Source organism: Stigmatopora argus, chromosome 23, assembly GCF_051989625.1.
Source record: "Stigmatopora argus isolate UIUO_Sarg chromosome 23, RoL_Sarg_1.0, whole genome shotgun sequence".
Taxonomy (NCBI): Eukaryota; Metazoa; Chordata; class Actinopteri; order Syngnathiformes; family Syngnathidae; genus Stigmatopora; species Stigmatopora argus.
In genome coordinates this window covers 4,857,162-4,878,683 of record NC_135409.1, presented here as the reverse complement: position 1 = coordinate 4,878,683, position 21,522 = coordinate 4,857,162, and the positions used below count along the sequence as shown (strand labels likewise).

Below are 21,522 nucleotides of genomic sequence, written 5' to 3'. Positions count from 1 at the left end.
ACTGTTGCATTCAGGAATCTTTGACTAAAATTGTTAAATTTAACTTCACCCCATGTACGCATGGCGATTTCTTTTACCAAATACATCAGCATTTAAATATTTATTTATGTGTAGTAGACATGCACCTGCTTATGGCAGGTGTGATACTGGTGTGTGCCCAGAGCGAGCAATGATGATGTTGCTCACACTGGTACTCAGTGTGCTCAGGGAAGTTGTCTTTCTGCCCAGACAAACAAAAAATTAGAGGGAACATTGGTCGTGGGGGATGCTGGAGCCTATCCCAGCTGACTTGGGGCCAGAGACGGGGGACACTGGCCAGGCAATCGCAGGGCACAGGGAGACCAACAACCATTCACACTGTTAGACGGTGAGTTTTAGCATCTGACTCCAACGGCTAAAACTGTCTTATCTTGTCTAACAATGATAATAAAATATATGATTAAAATATGTCATAGTGTCATAGTCTTCATTAGATTATATGATTAAAATATGTCATAGTCTTCAACACTCACACTCATACCTAGGGGCAATTTAGAGTGTCCAATCAGCCTACCATGCATGTTTTTGAAATGTGGTAGAAAACCAGAGTACCCGGAGAAAACCCACATGCAAACTCCACACAGGTGGACCGACCAGGATTTGAACCCAGGTGTCCCACTGTGAGGCCGAAACGCTAATCATTCCGCAGCAACAAATTAAACCATGAAAAAACCCACACATCTACCTTGAACCTTGAAATTCACAGCCACTTTAACCTGTAGACCAGGGGTAGGGAACCTACGTCTCGGGAGCCATATGTGGCTCTTTCCATGGGTGCATATGGCTCTCCACTAACCTGTGAGGTAAAATATGAAAATCACTAGTGAGAGAGCCGAGTCCTGAACGCACCAATAGGAGCGTCACTTCGACACTGTGGCGTTAAGACTAGCTCTAACACCACTTTAATCATAATGTAGTTTTTCATTACTCATTTCATTAATACTGATTGATTAGCAACATCATAATGTTCTCAAAAGAAATCAGAGACTTTTTGTGATTAAAAAGTGGTGAAATGACAGAAAAAAAATCGCATTTTCATACATTTTTACTTTTAAATTCTGGAAATGGCTCTTTAGCAATAACATTAGAAAATAAGAATTGTTTATGGCTCTCTCTTTCAAAAAGGTTCCCGACCCCTGCTGTAGACAATTATCAATTGATGGTGATGAACTAACCCAGGACTCCAGGAGAGGGTGTAATGGCGCTACAAGAAACGCACCCTATGATCACTTTCCATTGTAGATGGCCTGAACTAGTATTGGTTAATACTAGGGGAAGTCCTTTCAAACCTGTGAGAGCTTCATTTGGTTTTATCATCCACTTTGGAATCCTGTTTCCCAAACCTCTTGGAATCTGACATTTGTTTATTCAATGTTGCGTTCAAACCGTCGGACGGACGTCACTGTGATGTCACGCAAGGTTGAAAGAACTTTCAATGGATGTCAACAGAACATCAACTTTAGGTTGACCAACCACGGTAAACATTCAGAAATAATCAAATTTGAGCATTGTTTTATCATTAGATGTATTGGTGTCATTTCAACATCCACACTAGTCTGCATGTAAAATTGAAGGTATGAAAGGTAATTGTTGTAGAAATATTTGGGTGGTGTTTGTCATTTCAAAAGCCCTTAAGGGAGGAATTTTGCCGTCATTGTACTTGGGCGCCCAATCCAGTGTAAGAACTGGCTGGAGGAATTCATGCAGGAAGCCTACGTGTGTATCCAACCTGGCAAAAAGTGGGAGAGGTCACATTGGCTTTGTGTGTTGGGAGCAGATTTCGACTCGTGCACTCAGTAAACCCCTGGGCGCAGAGTGTTACCCAATCAACCTGTGCGCAATCACAAAGGGGCTACTGTAGGAGGATGAGCTCATATTTTTGATGTCACTTTAAAAACTCACAAATCAACTGGAAATAAAAGCATTTCTGTATTGACGGCCGTTTTGTCATACACCAAAATGCCCAATTCTGCCAGTCTAGTGTCACGTATGCTTGTTCTCAGGTTTGATTTTCATGGGTTGTCATGGATCGTGTTTCTTTTGGAACACTAGAATGTAATCACTTACAAGGCAACCCGTATATCTGCTGATACAAATACACATAATATTTATCTCTTCCATAGTACAGTATGTGCACATTTTCAAAACATGTTGAGTAAGAAACTTTTTTTAATAACCTGCAAACATTGTCACTACAGACCTGTCCTTGAATGTTTGACGTTTTTTAACACACGTCACAAAAAAATAGTAACAAATATACAACTGAATGGCTGTTTCATGTCTCACTTGTAATAGTAAATAACAACTCTAAGCCATTAATGAAATTTAAAAAAAAAGCGAGTTACTTATTACCACACAAAAAAAATGCACTTAATATCAGAACAAATGTGCTAAGATTTCCAGATAAAATAAATTCCATCTGCAAAGGTTGCCGTAACACCTCCATCGACGCACATTAAGTCCTAATTAACGGTTTGCTGTCACTTTATAGCGCAGAACTAGGTAAGTTGCCACTCTGATGACAATGAAAAAAACTCCCAGGACAAGGAAATCCACGTAGATCTTGGCATCGGCCACGTCCAACATTTGCAGGATATTTTTGGGATCTTGAAAAGTGCACGGCTCCTCATTACATTCCAGATTTTCACGATCTAACCCATAGATGGAGAGGAGCACTCCTTCAAAGCCGTACCTAAGAACAAGATTTTTTAATTTCGCAAACAGGCAGACGTATGCAAAACCAAGTACCTCTACTTACGAATGCCTCTAGGTACAAAATTTTCAGGTTACGAAATTTTATATGCAATTGAGTGACTCAAGATACAAAAAAGATCCAAGTTATGAAATCCCCCAAAAGTAAATGCATTTCCTTATTCATTATTTTATTTTGAAAATATTGTCACGGATGCATTGATTCTCCCTCGCTACCCTCTACTGCGCTCTCATTGGCTGTCTCACAACAACCGCTATCCATGTTTCAAGATTCTCTTACATACCTGTCCATCTCGGCTAAATGCTCCCCTTATTAATGATCACGATTACCCTTATTAAGCGATTAAAAACTGTACAAATGCAACACAGCACATATTTTCACACACACACACGGGGCACAGGTAAACATCTAAAATGTACTACAAAGTGGACGGCTTTCGGCCTTGGTAGAACTGGCTCTTTCCGCCAGGCGGACAAACACAGGTATTACGTTTCATGCGGACGGAACTATTTCAGTGGCGCAGGGCACATTTTCACCTGGAGTTTTGGCCATTTTAAGACATTAATAAATAATTTTCTTATAATCTTCTCTCATTTTTGTGTGTTCCTCACATCTTTCATATTTTGATTGGTTTAGTTGGCAGTTGTGTGAGGACCGTGGAACGAATGTGAGAATTTACATGTAAAGTACTGCTACTTACGAAATGGAACCGATTAATTTTGTAAGAAGAGGTACGACAAATGTTCTGGAACCAATCAATTTTGTAAGTAGAGGTACGAAAAAAAGTTCTGGAACCAATCAATTTTGCAAGTAGAGGTACGAATGTATCTAACTTGCACATACCTGACGTAGGAGACGTAGGAGGTCCACTGAAGATAGTAAGGAATGTTCTGGAAACTGACGAAAAATCCAGAGAACAGGACGATGGGAATGGCCGTAATCGGCCCGACAAAGGTGGCGACCTGCAGGGTAAAGGTCAACTCATTTGTCATTGGCGCATCCGAGAGCGAGGACAGGAAAGACTAGGGTATGACGGGGGGTCGGGGCTACCTGCGGTGATGGAGAGGCTGCCCCTATGAGGAGCCCCAGTGACTGAGCAACTAGGGCCACTGATGTAGAGAAGGAGACAAAGAGCAAGAAACGAACTGCGTCCGGGGGCTGCCCTGTCATCCAGTACGCAATGCTGCAGTACATAATTGGACAGGTCATCTGGAAATGACATTGGGAATCAGGGAAATGTCAAAAATGCGGCCCCCGCTGGGAGGTTCGATCCGGCCCGGCCCAAAAATCTGTTCGATGTTCAATTCACTTCAACTGGCTTTAAGTGTCATTTCTGGGGCGAGACATTTTGACCGGGACGGGCAAATGAACGAACCAAACAGAGTTGGACACCTATGCTGTCAACTTACCTGAAATGGTATGTCCGCACATGTTTTGGCCAAATAGTAGGCATGCAGGCTGTACCAGGAGTTTAAGTGTTCTCTGATAAAGACGGACATTTCCAGAGGAACTGTGGAAGCAAAGCAAAATGTTGGTCGTTAGTCACTTCACACCTAACGGTTGCATTTGGAATTTCTCCCACATGTGAGGACGGTGGGCATCAGGGCGGCGAACATGAGGAACAACATGGAAAAGAAAAGGTAGCCGGTGTTGTTGAAGGCAAAGGTGGCGTCGTTTCCGATGTTGAGGTAAAGCAGGCCGATCAGGACCCCAATCACAATGTGGGAGATCACCCTCAGGTGGGTCAGCATCTTGACAACACACGGGAAACAAAGTCAATTGTCAAATCCCAGTCGGGAGTGTGTTTTTTTTTGTATTCACCGTGTCTCTGCATATCGATGTCAGGTTCCTTTTAAAGAGGATGTAGAATTGTTTGAACATGCTCGTGGCAAAGTATCGTGATTCGAGGGGTTTAATCTCCTGTAGAAAGACGACACAATGGCCTCATTAGGTTCCAGAGCCGCATTTATTCAGCACGACGCAAAGCACGGCGTACAGATTCCAAATCCTTGGAAGAACCCTGGTCGTCCTCGGCCCATCGCTTGTTCTCCTCGCAGCACGGGCTGCTTTGAGCGGCCTGAAACAGGACGGCCTGCATGTCTCCGTGCGTTCCCGTCGCCAATTCGATGACTGCGGGTACACATCGGGGCAGTAACGAGACGAGCGTTTTGGTCACGACAGAATCAAAGTGCTTACTGAAATCCGCTGGATTGTGATACTTTGGGCAATGAAGGTTGAGGGTGGTCAGGTGAGGGATCAAGTGCGGGACGGTACCTCTGTAGATACATTGGCCTTGACTGAGAATGAAGAGCTAGACGGGAAGAAAAGAAAGAACACAAGTCTAAGAGTCCAGACTAGAGGTAAGATCGGGCCGAAAAAATCTGACCCAACCCGGACCGAACCCGAGGAATTAACTTGATTTGCAGGCCCGAGCCCGAAGCAAACCCGAAATTTCATTTTTTTTGTGAGGACCCGGGAATCCTAGGTCAGGAGGTCAGGGTTTTTCGTTTGAGTTTTTTCCTGTCTTTAGTTTATCCTTAACTTCTTGCGGCCTTCACGTGACGTGCGCAGAGCATCTGCTCTGTTTTATCCAAAATTCCAAGTGATTTATTTTACATACCTGTCAATCTCTGCCGATAACTGCCCTTATAAATGATTATGATTCCCCTTACAAACCCCCAAAAAACCTTACAAACACCGTACGAGTCGTACGGTGTTTGTAACGTTTTTGGGGGGTTTGTAAGGGGAATCATAATCATTTATAAGGGCAGTTATCGGCAGAGGTTGACAGGTATGATTTTATAACAAGTATTCCTTAGCTTAGTATCCACACACAGTTTTAGGATACATTTTTTATAAATATTTATTTATTTTTTAAATAAAGCGAGAGAGAGGCCACACATTAATAAATTTGTCTCGTATCTCAAGATAAATATTTGCTCAAAATTTTACTCGTATCTCAAATTGCTCGTATGTCGGGGCACTCGTATGTCGAGGTACTACTGTCTATATTTTTTTCAGCGAGAGAGAAGCTCAGGCTGACCCGAACTCGAAGTAATGACTGACATTTTAGGCCCGACCTGACCCAAATTTCAGGTTGGGTTGGGCCTGGTTCGGGCTCAATATCTTACACTCTAGTCCAGACTAATCTCAGCAATGTTCAAGTTTACCTTATCAAACATCTGAAATAGGTTGCCACTGGGCTGATGAATCGTGCAGATGACCGTCCGGCCTCCGTTTGCCAGAGACTTCAGTAGCGAGATGACTTGAATGGATGTGGCGCTGTCCAAACCGCTGAGAAAACAAATATAAAGTTGTCCACAAGCTTGCTAAGACGCAGAACCTTCTCCAAATGATCACATTTTGTCATCATCATTGATTCAAATTCTCTTCACTTTCTTTGCTGGATCCAATCCATTCTCGTGTAGAATAAATAAACCAAAAAAGGACCGGTGCCACTCATCCGTCGTATCGTGACCTTTTTACGTGCATGCCATGTCCAAGATAATGTTTCATTAACGTTGAAATCTCTCAATCTTGTGAGTGTGTTAGATGTTAGACTAAACAAGTTTATCCATCCAGGCAGTTCTCGGTCTACTGCTTTTCTACCTTTTGACTTTCGCTCCTTAGGCTGCGTTATATTTGCTTTCAGGACATATTTTATAGTCTGTCCCAGGGGTGAGAATTGAACTTGGAATAAAGGTTTAGATTTGCCGCTCCCTTTTACTGGAACAATTTACAAAAGGGTCTCGCAGGAGGCTTTTCAGACATCGTAGGTAATTTGGAGGCAGACGTTCTGATTCATAAGGTTTTTATGGTAAGAATAAATCTTTTTGCTCATGAACAGTTTTATAGTTTCAAGATTCTCACTTTGATTGAACACACTATCTAAAAAAAAGTCGGCCATGATTTTCCAGTTGGGGTCACTTGAGGCAAATGTACAAATAACAGGTTTAAGAGCATGGGTCGCCATTACGCCAAGTGTGAGGTCATACCTGATGGGCTCATCAAAGAACATGACAGGTGGGTTGTTGACCAGCTCGAGACCAATGGCCAGTCTTTTCGACTGGCCACCTGAAAGGTTGTTTGTGCGTGTTTTGCCGCAGCTCGTCAGGCCTAAAGCTGACAATACCTCGTTCACCTGCCAACACATTACCGTCCCTTGCGAGCTGACATCAGAATGAAAAACGTGCGGGCAGAACTTACTATCTTCTTTTTGACCTCCAAAGTTTCATTTAGTTTCAAATTGGCTGCCACCTGAAATCCACAAAACAGATCAGGTCATAGTGGGGAAAAAAGTTTACGTGTTGTTGTCTTTCATATCAAATCAGCTCACCATCATGGCCTCCTTTGTTGAGAGGTGAGGCATCAAGACGTCACTTTGCATGATATAGCATGACATCTTCTGGAATTTCACCAAGTCCCTCGGGTTGCCGTTTACCAGGATTTGGCCCGTCATGCCCGTTTCCCTGTACAGTAATACATTGACACACGAGTGCCCCGACATACCAGGAATTTGAGATACGAATAAAATTCCAAGCAAATATTTGCCTTGAGATACGAGACAATTTTTGAGATACGCGCATACGAGACAGCCGGGTGACCGAGACGCGAGAGGCTGCTTACGATAACAGCGCACAGTCTTTCTCGACGCATCTACCTCGTCTAAAGATATGTACGAGCACTGGGTAGTGTGTTGTTAATTCTGTCATTGCAGAATTAAGGGAAAAACAATGGGTCCAAAGCAAGCAGGTGCAATGAAGGGTAGTGCGAAGAAAAGGCGTATGATGACAGTCGATATTTAGCACGAAATAATCGAAAAAGATGAGAGTGGTGTAAGCGTGACGGAGCTGGCTCGCCAATATGAGAGGAGCACCCGGACAAGTTGGCAAGTGGTCGTGCGTTAGCCGATTGTGAGGACATTTGTGTGCGTCATTTTCGGAATACTTTGAAGGGAAGACAAAAGCAAACAACCCCCGCTAGGTTCCTTTTAAAAACTCCAGCTGAAAGTCAGGGTGGAGGCGGGGCAAAAAGAGAAAGATAAAAATTGATTTTAAACAAAATTAGAATTAAGTTTAGTGTAAGGTTAGATTAAATTTATTTTTGAATGTGTCTGTATCGTAATCCAAGTTCATTTAAATTTATTTATGTTATGTTACGAACGCATTGCCCTTCAAAAAGTCTATCTCCCCTCCCGCACTCCGCATTGAATAATGTCTCTTCTTAGTATTCAACATCATAACCACTAGATATTTATTAGTTACTCTGTTAGTAGATGGTGAATTAGAAATAATAAAAAAATGTTTCCATTCCAATATCCTGTTTTTTTCAGAGGATGGGAACGAATTAATTTATATTTAGTTCATTTCTATGGGAAAAGTTAATTTGAGATACGGGTAAATCGACATACGAGCTCGTATTAAGCTCCTATCTCAAGGTATTACTGTAATGCCAATTCGAGGATCGTTAGCAGAACCGTTTGAGTTGTTACCTATATCCCGCCAGGACGTTCATCATGGTGGACTTGCCAGCGCCAGAAGGTCCCATAATAGCAGTGAGCTCTTTGCAGTTGAATTGTCCATACAGATTGTTGAGGAGTGTTTTGAAACCTTAAGAGGAAAAGGGAAGAAAAACCTTATAAACCTATCATCATCACTTTTTTTTTACTCTTCTAATAAAACAAGCTGCTCTACCTTTTTCCTTACAACACACCCCTTGCTGGACAGTGTAGGAGAGGTCTTTAAATTCCAGGTTGACAGCATCCTGGTGCGGGAGCTTGCCGAGAAGCGGCTTGTCGGCGTTGTCCACCTTCTTTAAATTGGTGAGGGAGAACAAATTTGCCCGGGGGGCAACTTCTTGGGGTTCGCGTTTTGTTGATTTCATTTGGATGCTGCAAGTGCCCACATTTTTTACCTTCTGGAACATTCTGGAGCAAGAAGACAGTCATTAATATACACAAGCGAGAGAGACATTTCATTCGACTAAACGTTGATACACACCGATTTTTTTTGTTATTCCATTAGAAACGTCTCCCGTTTCACTTAATAGATGCATAAATTTAGCAAAAGTAATACTTTAAACCAGACTGGAAGATGAACGTGCCAACAACGAGTCCACTGCTTCACTTTACAGAGAAACAAACATTCCTTTCTTGTCCTGTCTGGTCTTGTCACATCCCGATTCCCACAACAATCTATTTTTTGTTTTTCGTTTTATGACTAAAAATAGAATTTACTGTTCAAATCGGTGAAGTAATAAAAAAAAGCATGGGTATATGGTGTGTTGAAGGAAGACAGGTGCTAGCATCACTCCGTAATTACTATTCACGATTGTATGTACGGTTTATTATTTAGCCATATTGGAATAAAAATTTGGACGTGAATGCGGATTTATTTTTCATACTTACTTGAGTGTGTGTCGAAAACAGCATTTAAGGTTGAAAACGGCCTTTAAAGTGTCATGTCTGCCGTTCACGTGAACGCCACACCTCGACGGAACGTTAGCTTGTTTGGCTAAAGCTTCGTCAATACACCACTTTTTGACATTTACATGTCCTGCAAACTTACCTAACAGTGGTTGCAGTCGTCCTTCGCTTTGTGAACAATGAAATGCGACTATCTTTGATTAAGTGGCGACTGTGTAATGATGCTGCACGTCATGTGCGATACAAGCGCTTTGACGTTGTCTTTATGACGTTCCCGTGATCTTTCAATCAAAAGTACTTTTTGAAATCTTTGGATGAGAACTAACGTCTAATCTAGCGGAAACCTCGTGTTTTACTGTCTGAAAGCAGTTTAGATCAAAGGTACTTTTTGAAATCTTTGGATGAGAACTACGTCTAATCTAGCGGAAACCTCGTTTTTTAATGTCTCAAAGCAGTTTACATCAAAGGTACTTTTTGAAATCTGGATGCAAACTAACGTCCAATCTATTAGAAACCTAGTTTTTTACTGTCTGAAAGCAGTTTACAATTTACTACTTATTTATTATTATTATTATCTCATCTCATTATACTTGTATAATAACAATAAAAGCATTCAATTCAATTTTCTGAACCGCTTTATCCTCATTAGGGTCGCGGGGGGTGCTGGAGCCTATCTCAGCTGACTCCGTGCCAGAGGCAGGGGACACCCTGAATCGGTGGCCAGCCTATCGCAGGGCACGAGGAGACGGAAAACCATGCACACACACCCATACCTAGGAGCAATTTAGAGTGTTCAATCAGCCTATCATTGGAATGTGGGAGGAAACCGTAGTACCTGGAGGAAACCCACGAGAACATGCAAACGCCACACAGGTGGGACATGACCTGGATTTCAAACCAGGACCCCAGAGCTGTGAGGCCGACACGCTAACCACTCCTGCCCTATTATGATTATTATTATTATTATCATTATTATTATTTTTATTATTATTATTATTATTATTATTATTATTATTATTATTGTCGTCATTGTCATCATTATTATTATTATCATCAATGTTTTTATTATTATTGTTATTACTATTATTTTTATTATTGTAATTATATTTTTTATTGTATTATTGTCGTTGTTATTTTTATCATTATTATTATTATTATTACTATTATCATTATTATTTTAATTATTATTACTATTATTATTATTGTTGTTGTTATTATTATTATCATTATTATTATTATTATCATTATTATTATTATTATCATTGTTATTATTATTATTATTATTATTATTGTCATTATTGCTGTTGTTATTATTATAATTATCATTAAATGTATATGATAATGTGTGTCGCGGCCCGGTGAAATGAGTGGTTAGCGCGTCGCCCTCACAGCTCTGGGGACCTGGGTTCAAATCCAGGTCATGTCCATCTATGTGGAGTTTGCCTGTTCTCCTCGGGCCTGCGTGGGTTTCCTCCGGGTACTCCGGTTTCCTCCCACATTCCAAAAACATGCATGGCAGGCCCGACTGGACACTCTAAATTGCTCCTCGTACCCTGCGATTGGCTGGCCACCAATTTAGGGTGTCCCCTGACTCTGGCCCGGAGTCAGCTGGGGTAGGCTCCAGCATCCCCCGCGACCCTAATGAGGATAAAGCGGTTCAGAAAATCAGATGAGAGATGAGATGATTATTTGTGTACTTGATGGTGAAGCTTTAATTCTCATCATACTTGTATAATGACAATAAAAGCATTGAATTCAATTTGACTCAATAAAGGCTTTATTGGAAGGCTTTTAGCGACCATTGCTGTCGCACGCTTTCATTTCAAATGGTTTGGATGTCCGTCACCATCAATGGCCCCTGATGAGTTAATTATGATTACATCATGAAATTTCCCGAATGCGGGATGAATAAAGTAATCTAATCTAATCTAACATACATTAGTTGAATGGACACTGAACATAGATTGGATTATTTAACATAGTAGAGGACACCACAGCCAAGTAAAAACAAGATTCCCCTCGACTATAACATGCTAGAACCCAACATAAAATATATCGCGGTATATAACTGTAGTGCTACTATTGACCAACTGTAACTCATTAACTCCTCTAAGTGATGTAACCTTTACTTATCATAACCTTTCGCTGACGTTCAGCCCGTTACGACACCAGTTGGGTCACTTAATGCCTGGTAATGACCCATGTAGTAGTCAAGCTAAATTACAAAAATAATAGTTATTATAATAAAACGGTTCCAATGGTCACACAAGAAAAATAACTAATTGCAGGAGGAGACATCTCTTTATTTGACATATATTTGAGTTATATACATATATTATAGTTTTATGCTTTTAAAGGATATAAGGAGCAAAATAAAGTCTTTGGCGATATACGCATATCAACACATAAATATTACTTAAATACATTCTTATTTAAATAACTCGACTTGAGGCATCTATTTACACGTCATTCACAGACGACGGCGCATGGAGTGCACTGACATGTTTCAAAACTGTGACATTTTGGGAAAAAAAAACACTTTTCATGCTAAGGACAAGCACGCAATCACAAAAACGACAACAAAACAATCTAGCGCAATGCTAGTCAAACATAAAACAAATTATCACGTTTCGGTGCCTTTGATGGCGACACGTCCTGCATCGTCGACGGCGGCTAATGAGTTCACGACAATCACGGATAGGTTCAATGGCGCGTTTGACTTTAGCCAGCCTTTGAACAGATTAGATTTAAGACTAGTCAAATGATGAGATGTAGAAATTCCGCTAGATCTTTTGTGAAAGAATACATTCAAATTTAAACCTGATGTGAAAGTGTGTGGCAACATGTGCTTTGCTGCTTTTTATTTTGAAAGGGGAGACTGTGGAAGGCACCTCTCCAATCCCCTGCTGCACTTGCATATGACTACAAAGATTAGGTCAGCTTTAATAAACCCGAGTCAAGCCCAAAGTCTCGACTGGCGGCGAGAACTTATGACTCACGTGAAAGGCCTTGCTATTTCCACATCCTATTTCAGCACAAGCGCAGAAACGTGGGTCCATAAATCCACTGAATATTGACATTTTGCATGGAATTTTACCGTATTTTCTCACATATAAGCCATAATTGTTACAAAAAAAATGATGACTGAATCAAGGGTACGACTTATATGCGCTCAAGACTTGCTATATTCTTTTTAAGTAGCATTTACTATTTGTGGTTATTTTCTGTTTTGTAGTAAGAAAACAACCATTACTGGGTGAATTAATTCCTTATGATATTGACCCTAATAATGTGCTTTTGATTCATACAGTATCTCAGAAATACCACCTGTAATGATTTTTCTTTAGAGTTTCCCTTCAAAGTAACACATTTGTACTTCCTATTAAAACCATGAGTATGGAGGTGAAAATTGTGAATCAGGGGGCGGCTTATACGCGAGTAATTGTAAAATTCAACGATTTTAAGGCCATTTTTAGGGTGCGGTTTATACACGGGGCGGCTTACATGCGGGTAAATATGGTACTTTTTTCCATTTTTTTTTACTCTTGCTTCCTGGGTTTTACATTCCTTCACAAACAGCTTTTGTTTTGATTGATTAAGAGTAGTTAAGATTGGACCTAATCGGGTTACGACTGTAAACGTAACCGGATTCTCGTTCCAGTTATTTAAAGAAAAGTGGTATTAGTGCGGATTTGTTCAAATCCATGTTTGCAATTAATTCTTTTTTAGATGTATTTGAATTTTTTTCATGCCATTTTTTTTTTACATTTATCGACCCGTCTTCAACTGGTGCTCACTACTACCACCGTCGGGGACTTGACTGCCATTAAATCCATTCAGTTTTACTTGATTTTTCTTCCGTGAGGAAAAAAATCTAGTAGCACCAAAATGCTCGTTAGCAATAAATAGATCTCCATCCAGTATCCCCAAGGTAGAACATTTGAGGACATTGACCTTGAGCTGAATGGCAAATAAATCAAATACTTAGAAGCTGAAAGGCTTTTCCATACGACAGCCATGTTTTCCCAGCTTGAACCTCATTAGAAATCTGCATTGTCGGCCCAGTGTTTCCTGGATCAATTTCCATACTTCCCCGGCGCACTTGGTTATGTCTTCGAATTCGTCCAAATGTGATTTGACGCGAACCTGGCACCAGCGCGACGCAAAGACCGCATCGCGAACCCGGCAGCGTTTGATCAGCCAAGCGCGGGAGAGAGTTGGAGACAAGCTATCGTCCTTACGCTAACAGGATTAAAAAGTCCGACTGAGGTTGCTTAGGTTCTCCGGCTGTGAAAAACATTCTCGCTCAAACTGAACAAATATAGAACTGAAAAGGTTAACAGGCACAACAGTATTCCAGATAAGATCTATTGTAATACCAGATTAATACAGTCTTCCCTCGATTATCGCAAATTCACTTCTTCTGGATTTTTTCTGCTATTAATTATTAAAAAATAAATAAAAATTTACCTCCTAGGACCTCACATTTTTTGGTTGTCACAAGACTACAATGTTAAATTTTGGACTACTACATCATACTACATTTCACTCAGAAACTACATAAAGTAAAAAGATCATTCTTTGTTTTTACACTCATCAGGTCCCAATTAGCCTAAATATCAAAGAGTGGGTCTTAGGAGGTTAAAGTTCATAAAAATGTGAAAATATACGCTGAAAGTTGCAAGCGGAACCTGTCTTCTTTTTCAATGATCACGGCCATGTTTGGTCTACATTAACCGCGATATTTGAGGGATTACTGTAGATTTCAAAGGTCAATAGCAAAATAGAGCGATTTTGTTTTGGGGTGCAGGGCTCATCCGTAACTGTGGGGGCTTCTGGGATTAATCGGGGACGAGTCTTGTCTGCCGCTCTGGCCAATAAGCTGATAAAGCCTGTGGCTGAGGTTCTGTACTTGGCAGGTTCCCAGCACGCAACCCACTCGCATTAACTGGGCATGGTGGGGATAGTGGTGGCCCCCCCGAGGACCGGGGTGGGCGTAGCGACGGGTTCTCGAGGGCCTCGACGGGTTCTCGACGGGTGTCGCCCAGGCAATAGCGGGGTTGCTTCCTCTCCTCTTAGTGCGAAAGAGGTGTTTGAGCGGCCATTTTGTCAAAACGGCGGAGTCGCTTCGGGCACCCGGAACCGAACGAGGATCCGCTTTGGACTCGGCGCGCTTGTCGAGATGCTCCGAGCTGCGGGGAGAACAAAAAATAGGATCAGGTTAGGTGAGGAAAAATCCATAACTATCCAAGCTTTCATTGGATGTGTGTTTTGTTTTGTTTTGTGTGTGTGCAAAAAAAAATGATGTCAATTTCCTGCAATTATGAGAGATTCAGCAGACCTTGTACAAATTATTTTCTGGGAAATAAAATACCCGAGCTCTTCTGGTTAATCAGCCAATGTTCTACATGGCGGCGTACAAGTTCAACAAAAAAGGTCCGGCCATATGCTCAGTGTTTGACAAACACACTTAATGCTTTTTCCTCATCTTCCTCCTTTTTTTTACTGTTCTGTTTGTGCAGTACAGTGGCAGCTGATAATGCAGCGATGCAACGTTGCCTAGCGACCGGTGGGTGATGTCGGGGAAAAATACAGTCGTACTTCTACTTAGAAAATTAATTGGTTCCAATACTTTTTTCATAACTTGAAAATTTCGTAAGTAGAGGTGTACATTATATGTAAATTCTCTCATTCGTTCCACGGCCCTCACAAAACTACCAATTAGACCCTTTAAAATGGGTCAAAGTGTCCCAATTTTGTATGAAAGATGTGAGGAAACACACAAAAATGAAAGAAAATGATAAGGAAATGATTTATTAATGTCTTAAAATAAATAAAGCATATGAAAATGTGCCCTTCGCTGCTGAAATATCTCCCTCCGCGGCTGTTATTGATGTAATGCCCGTGATTGTCCGTCAGGCAAGAGCCCAGCCCGTTCTACCAGGGCGAAAGCCATCCACTTTGTAGTACATTTTAGACTTTTATGTGTGCCCTATGTGTGTGCGCGTGAAAATATGTGCCACATTGCATTTGTACAGTTTTAATCGCTTAAGGGGAATTCAAAATAAAATAATGGATAAGGAAATGCATTTACTTTTTGAGGGATTTTGTAACTTGGATCTTTTTCGTATCTCAAGTCAGTCATTTGCATATTAAAAAAAATAGTAACCTGAAACTTTCGTACCTAGAGGCATTCGTAAGTAGAGGTATGACTGTATAGAAATAGAAAATGACCCGAAAATGACGCAGGGGATTGGATTGGATTGGATAACTTTATTCATCCCGTATTCTGGAAATTTCCACACTTGATCGTAGCGGGAAGAAGACAAAATTCCAGTGAGGAATACGTGAGACGCATCACGTCCTCACGACTCTCCTGCCTGTGGTTTGCGGATTTTGCACTGAAACGTGAAGCTGTGCTGGTTTTTTTTTAAGCCACTTTTAGGAACGATGGCACAGCCTGAATAAATAATTGTGGCCCTCGGAGCACAATTTTTCCAGGACACATCACAGCAAGCTACATTGACTGTAAATTTCAACAGTTTTTTTAATGTTACGGTCACATTGACCCACTGGTCACGTTTAACCTTACAGTTGTATATAGTGTTAAGGGTCAAATTAAATTTCAAATCCTTTAATTATATTGGGGTCGAATTGACCCATTTCTACATCTCAACTCTTTTGTCATTGTATTCTAGGTCAAATTGTCCCTCTTTTTGTTATATTGCAGGTCAAATCAAATTGCCTCATTGTAACAATCTGACCAGCTTGTATTTTGAAATAAATGGACTCATTCAATACTTTGCCTGACATGAAGAGGTACTTTTTTAGTCACAATCTATAAAATGAGAATGCAATTGAATTCATACACGTTCCAAATAATAATGAGAACGCACTCATTCAATCATTTTGAATATGCGTTAAATCCTGTTGTCATTAAAAATGTCCCCTCCTCAATATGATGATCTAATCTTCCATCATCATTTGCTAGCGCACAAGATGTTCTACTTGATCCCAAGCGTCTGAATATTAACAAAGGTCACCGTTAATGGCTGAAAAATGTATCAATTTGTAATCCCCGAGCAACCAAGGGGGGTATGGGGGGCGGGCACAGTAGTTAATTTGTTGGTAGTGCCTGAAATAAGGCGAAGGTTACTCTTTATTTTGAAAGAGCAGTGGAATGAGCCAACTTCCGTTAATGACTGACCTACCGTATTTTCTGGCATATAAGCCGTAGTTGTAACAAAAAAAGATGACTGAATCAGGGGTACGGCTTATATGCGCACAAGACGTGAGAAATTGTAAAATTCAACAATTTTAAGGGAATTTTAAGGGTGCGACTTATACGTGCAGGCGGCTTTTATGCGAGTAAATACGGTATTTGTAACTCAAAAAAATGATGACTGGATCAAGGATGCGGCTTATGTGCTCACAAGAGTTATGGCGTTGCTATAAGCTTTTTCACCAGTAGATGTCAGCAAATTAACATTTGCTATTTGTTGGTTATTTTCTGTTTTGTAGTAGGAAAACAAACATTACCGGACAAATTAATTCCTTATGATATTGACCCTAATGGGTTTTTATTCATACAGTATCTCAGAAAAACCACGTGCAATGATTTTTCTTTAGATTTGCCCTTTAAAGTAACACATTTGTACTCCCTATTAAAACTGTGAACATGAAGGGGAAAATTGAGAATCTGGGGGGGGGGGGGCGGCTTATATGCGAGAAATTGTAAAATTCAACAATTTTAACGCAATTTTAAGGGTGCGGCGTATATGCGAGAAAATACGGTAGCTCCATTCTCTCAAATTAACCAGAATTGTTCATCAAGTCAACCAAAAATTATTTCAGGAATGATGCTTATTTAATCAAGATGTTTTTTTGGTGGCAAGCTACTTCCAGCTGTCTTTTGGACCGTAGCCTCGACTTTCGGGAATTGGGGCAACGAGACCTCCCCCAAGGTCATGTTTGGGTGAAAACAAAAGTTATGTTTGTTTGTCTACATCATGCATCAGACTGTATCTGGACTTGCCTTTTTGTGTCGAGCGGAAATCTGCTCTTTAAGGATCTTTGGATTTAAGTCTCAGCCGTTAATCCGCAGTGGAATTCTCCCACCTTGTAGAATTGGACGGGCCCGACGGCGCCGGTCATAACGGTCGTGTTCTTGCCTTTTTTTTTTTGCTCCATGAAACGTCAACGCAAATAAAACCGAAAGGGACGAAAAGGCACGTGCCGGGTCGGTTGCGACACAATTCCAAGTGGCCAGACCGTGTCATTCATTTGTTCGGTTCTTAGAGTAAATATTTAGTCAGGAGTATCCCGCAAGCTCAGGCAAACTTTCCACTAGTCCAAATGATGAAATAAACTTCATTCTGTCTATGCCCGATTTCCACGTTTGTGTCCAACTTGAGGAATTTTAATTCCAACAGCTGATCTTGACTAAAGCTGTATTTAACTTTTGCAGCTTTTTCTTGATGTTATGTAAAGCGACATTGCTACCGTATTTACCCACATATAACCCGCCTGCGCATATAAGCCGCACCCTGAAAGCTGCCATGAAATTTTTGAATTTTACAATTTCTCACGTATAAGCCGCCACCTGATTCTCAATTTGCACCTCCAAGTTCATGGTTTTAATAGGGAGTACAAATGTGTTACTTTGAAGGGAAAATCTTAAGAAAAATCATCACAAGTGGTATTTCTGAGATACTGTATGAATCAAAAGCACATTATTAGGGTCAATATCATAAGGAAGTTAATATGCCTGTCTTTGTACATGCAAAATATCAAATTATTCAATTTGAAAAAAGAAATAAGTCTATCTTGATGAGAACCTGATGCTTTCTAATAACAGAAATGACAATTTTCTTCCCAGAAGTTTAAGGTGTTGTGGCAGCCATATTGCTTCTAATGTCAAAATATCTAAATTCTTTCAATGGTTCATATTACTCCAATAGTTGTCACTTTCGAAAAAGAAATACAACAACAAAAATCTAAGTGGAATTTTGTTTTATTTCAAAATCATGGCCACTCGCGTCTGGCCAGTCAGAGCACGTTTAACTAGGTAAGACGCAGCGCCCTAGGTAAGATGGCGGCCCTAGGTGAGATGGTGACGCCCTGAGCGAGCAGTGACAGGCACAAGTGAGTTTTTTCACATTTTATGCAAAAAAAAATTCTTTAATTTAATTCATAGAGGTCAAAGTAAATTTTGTTTAGCGTTTTATCTGTTTATCTTTTCTCTATTTTGAAATAAATGAGCGTATCGGCATTCGCTTGCGTCGTGACGTCACGGCGCATGCATGGGCGCCATTTGGAAGTGATGTCATTGTATCGCATCATCGTGTCACTCATCGTGTTGCGTCATCGTGTCGCGTCATTGTGTCATGGCCATCAAATAGCAGTTTTTTTGCAAGTCGTGTTTTTTTGCTAGTCATGTTTTTATGCGCATATAAGCCGTACCCTCGATTCAGTCATCGTTTTTTGTCCGAAAAAAGCGGCTTATATACAAGTAAATACGGTAATTCTCTTAATGAACCGTTAAAGCTTACATTTATACGTCGTGCCCATCCTAGTAACAAGCCTAGATGTCTGCGCTCAGCAGCTGTGTTAAAAAAAGAAGAAAAAAGTAAGCAGAAAGAAAGAAAAGATGAAGCCATCCCTAACTATCAGTCAGTTTGAATAGAACAGAACGTCCTCAGTTGGACAATATGTCAACCTAATGAAAGCCAGATTGACATTTTCAAGAGGTGAGGGAACTATTACTATTTGCAGTGTCAGGTTTTTGGGGGAAATGGATGGAGAATGATAAATGGACTCCTACTTTTGTCACATAAATGACTCTATTATGTTCACAGTTGTTAGAGATGACTGACAGGACAGCTTGTCATTGGACAAGTTTTCTTTTCCGCTGGATTTTTGCTTCTATTTTCGTGCAATATTACACTTTTTATGATTCTCCAAAGACCAACAGGTGCATTTTGACATCAAACGGACAAAATAATGGCTTTTAAAATAATTTAAAAATATATTTTGGGATACTTTCAAGCAAAATCATCACTTTTCAGGATGACAAAATAACATTTAAAGAGCCCATCATTTTATTTTATCCTGGTAAATGTAAATACATTTTTAGTAAACGTCCAATGCGAATGAACGAACGCTCAGGATTGGACGTCTACCACTGACAATGGCAATTAATGAATTCATTAAGAAACATCAGAAGAAGAAAGGATTCTCTAATGTTCCAGTAGAGGGGGATCACACTCTGAATTTTCAGCGTTCTTTATCATCACTGGTGTTTTCAGACTACACATTTATTTGGCGTTTGTGTATTTTTTACAATAGCACAAAAAGCACTTGCTGGCATTAACCCATGAAGACACATGCACATTAGTTGAAGTGATGGTTTGATGTACTGTATCATAATTCAAATACAGTAGCTCTATTTTTATATTTTTTCTTATTTTCCTCTGGAAAAAAGCTCAACCAGTGACATTTTTTTAGCACAGATTTCAACAAACATAATGTCTTTTCATTTGACCTTCTCGTCCTTTCTATCTACTGGAAAAGTACAGTATCTGCTCAATAACTAGATAAAAACCAGGTTCAATTTCTCTCGCTTGGGTCATGATAGTTAAAATGCAAAAAAGAAAGAAAAGAAAATAGAATAGATGAGAGAGAGAGAGAGAGAAAAATGTGGGGGTTAATGTTAAGAAGGAATCTTCTTATCGCGAATTCACTATGTTGCGATATTTTCTCCTATTATTATTTTTTTTTTTAACTTGCGTCCTATGAGCAAGAGTGGCTTCCGCTTATGAGTTATAGCATGGATTTTCACATTTTTATGAATTTTAAATTTTATTTTATTTTAAAAAAAAATCAAGTTCATAAAAATGTGAAAATCCACGCTAAAAATCATAAGCGGAAATCAAATCAAAATGAACCAAAAGCCTTTATTGTCATTATACACAGCTGCATATAACGAATTTGGTGTTGCTACTCCACTGCCTTTTCCTAGTAAAAACATAAATAAGTAATATAAAAATATAAAAAGTCACGTCCAAAAGGTAAATTCTAAAATATTTCACAATCAGCCACTCTTGAAAAAAAAATATTTGTATTTTTTATAGGGGTGACCCTACTTCGCGGCAATGTCTGGTCTACATTAACCGCGATATTCGAGGGATATATAGCATTTGGCAGGGTTCTTATTCAGAATGTCAAATTGACAAGCGAATCAGCACACGATAGACAAAATGCAATGCGGTTTGAAGACTTAGAACGTGGAAGCCTTAAGTGGCATTTCTCCACCAATGAGAATCCGGGCGGTCCTCACCTGAGGAGCTCCTGCGCCAACATCAACTGGAAGCACAGCAGGCTGACGCAATAGACCGACAGCAGATGAAGGGCGCGCATCTCCGGGCGAAGGTTGCCTCTGCGGCCGCTGGAGGTGGCTGGAGGTGGCCGGAGGTGCTGGGGAACACCGCGCCGGTGCACGGATGTTTTATTCCCAGACCAAAGGGGAGAAAAAGAGGGGCAGAGGGTGCAAAAAAAAATCTTGATGACTGGTTGAACTATCCAAGCTGGTAGGGGTAGTGCACCACTGCGAGGGGGGGAGAAAAATAATTAGTCATAAAGGTGGGGAAAGTGCTTACAAGTGCAGATCTTGCTTCAAAGTGGAAGTTATGCTTTAGTATCCCATTGAAAAGCTTACCTTGTTCGAGGGTGACTCAGGTGCGATGCGGCTGCCCTTGTTCTTTCCACCCAAGATCAAGTTCTCTAGAGCTTTTTTTGCGGACATGATGGCTTTAAATAGTGTGTGGGCGGGGTCGAGACGGCAAAACAACGATTGCCTCCCACCTCTGTCGACTGTATGGAGATGAATGATTTTATATTGTGTACTTGTCTTGTTAATACACTATTCTATGTCATTCTAAGATCGTTACGGAACCTTTTAAAGTACCGGACTTTCTGCACTTAAAGGCGCACATTCAATCATATTTGTTTCATATATATAAGGCGCAACGAATTATAAGATGCAATAGTAGTGGTGGTGGTGAGGGTGGAGGCGGTAGTGGTGGGTTTGGTAGTAGTAGTGGTAGTAGTAGTAGCAATAGTAGTGGTAGAAGTAGTAGTGGTAGTAGCAATAGTAGTGGTAGAAGTAGTAGTGGTAGTAGCAATGGTAGTGGTAGAAGTAGTAGTGGTAGTAGCAATAGTAGTAGTAGTACCAATAGTAGTGGTAGAAGTAGTAGTGGTAGTAGCTAGTAGTAGTACCAACAGTAGTGGTAGAAGTAGTAGTGGTAGTAGCAATAGTAGTAGTACCAATAATAGTGGTAGAAGTAGT

At 40.4% G+C, this 21,522-nt stretch overlaps 2 protein-coding genes across 4 annotated transcripts; both read right to left on the bottom strand.

Moving 5' to 3' along the window:
- Nucleotides 1-2,121: 2,121 nt before the first annotated feature.
- LOC144069020 (ATP-binding cassette sub-family G member 4-like) lies at nt 2,122-9,474 on the bottom strand. Of its 3 annotated transcripts, none has more exons than XM_077594050.1 (15): nt 9,319-9,474; nt 8,446-8,678; nt 8,244-8,361; nt 7,089-7,221; nt 6,959-7,009; nt 6,748-6,893; nt 5,923-6,046; nt 4,949-5,063; nt 4,749-4,882; nt 4,574-4,672; nt 4,335-4,503; nt 4,162-4,262; nt 3,803-3,961; nt 3,596-3,714; nt 2,122-2,731 (listed from the first exon to the last, which is right to left on the bottom strand). In XM_077594050.1, exons 2-15 carry the CDS (start codon nt 8,675-8,677, stop codon nt 2,506-2,508), a joined length of 1,926 nt encoding a protein of 641 aa, XP_077450176.1. In that variant the 5' UTR covers nt 8,678; nt 9,319-9,474; the 3' UTR covers nt 2,122-2,505. The 3 variants fall into 3 exon arrangements, with proteins under 3 accessions (XP_077450176.1, XP_077450175.1, XP_077450177.1); XM_077594049.1 differs by lacking the exon at nt 9,319-9,474 and adding an exon at nt 9,159-9,308; XM_077594051.1 differs by lacking the exon at nt 9,319-9,474 and adding an exon at nt 8,752-9,121.
- Nucleotides 9,475-11,458: 1,984 nt separating this feature from the next.
- Nucleotides 11,459-20,973, bottom strand: adm2a (adrenomedullin 2a). The gene is made up of 3 exons (XM_077594053.1): nt 20,893-20,973; nt 20,515-20,781; nt 11,459-14,368 (listed from the first exon to the last, which is right to left on the bottom strand). The coding sequence occupies exons 2-3, from the start codon at nt 20,592-20,594 to the stop codon at nt 13,990-13,992; spliced, it is 459 nt and encodes a 152-aa protein (XP_077450179.1). The 5' UTR covers nt 20,595-20,781; nt 20,893-20,973; the 3' UTR covers nt 11,459-13,989.
- Nucleotides 20,974-21,522: the final 549 nt, after the last annotated feature.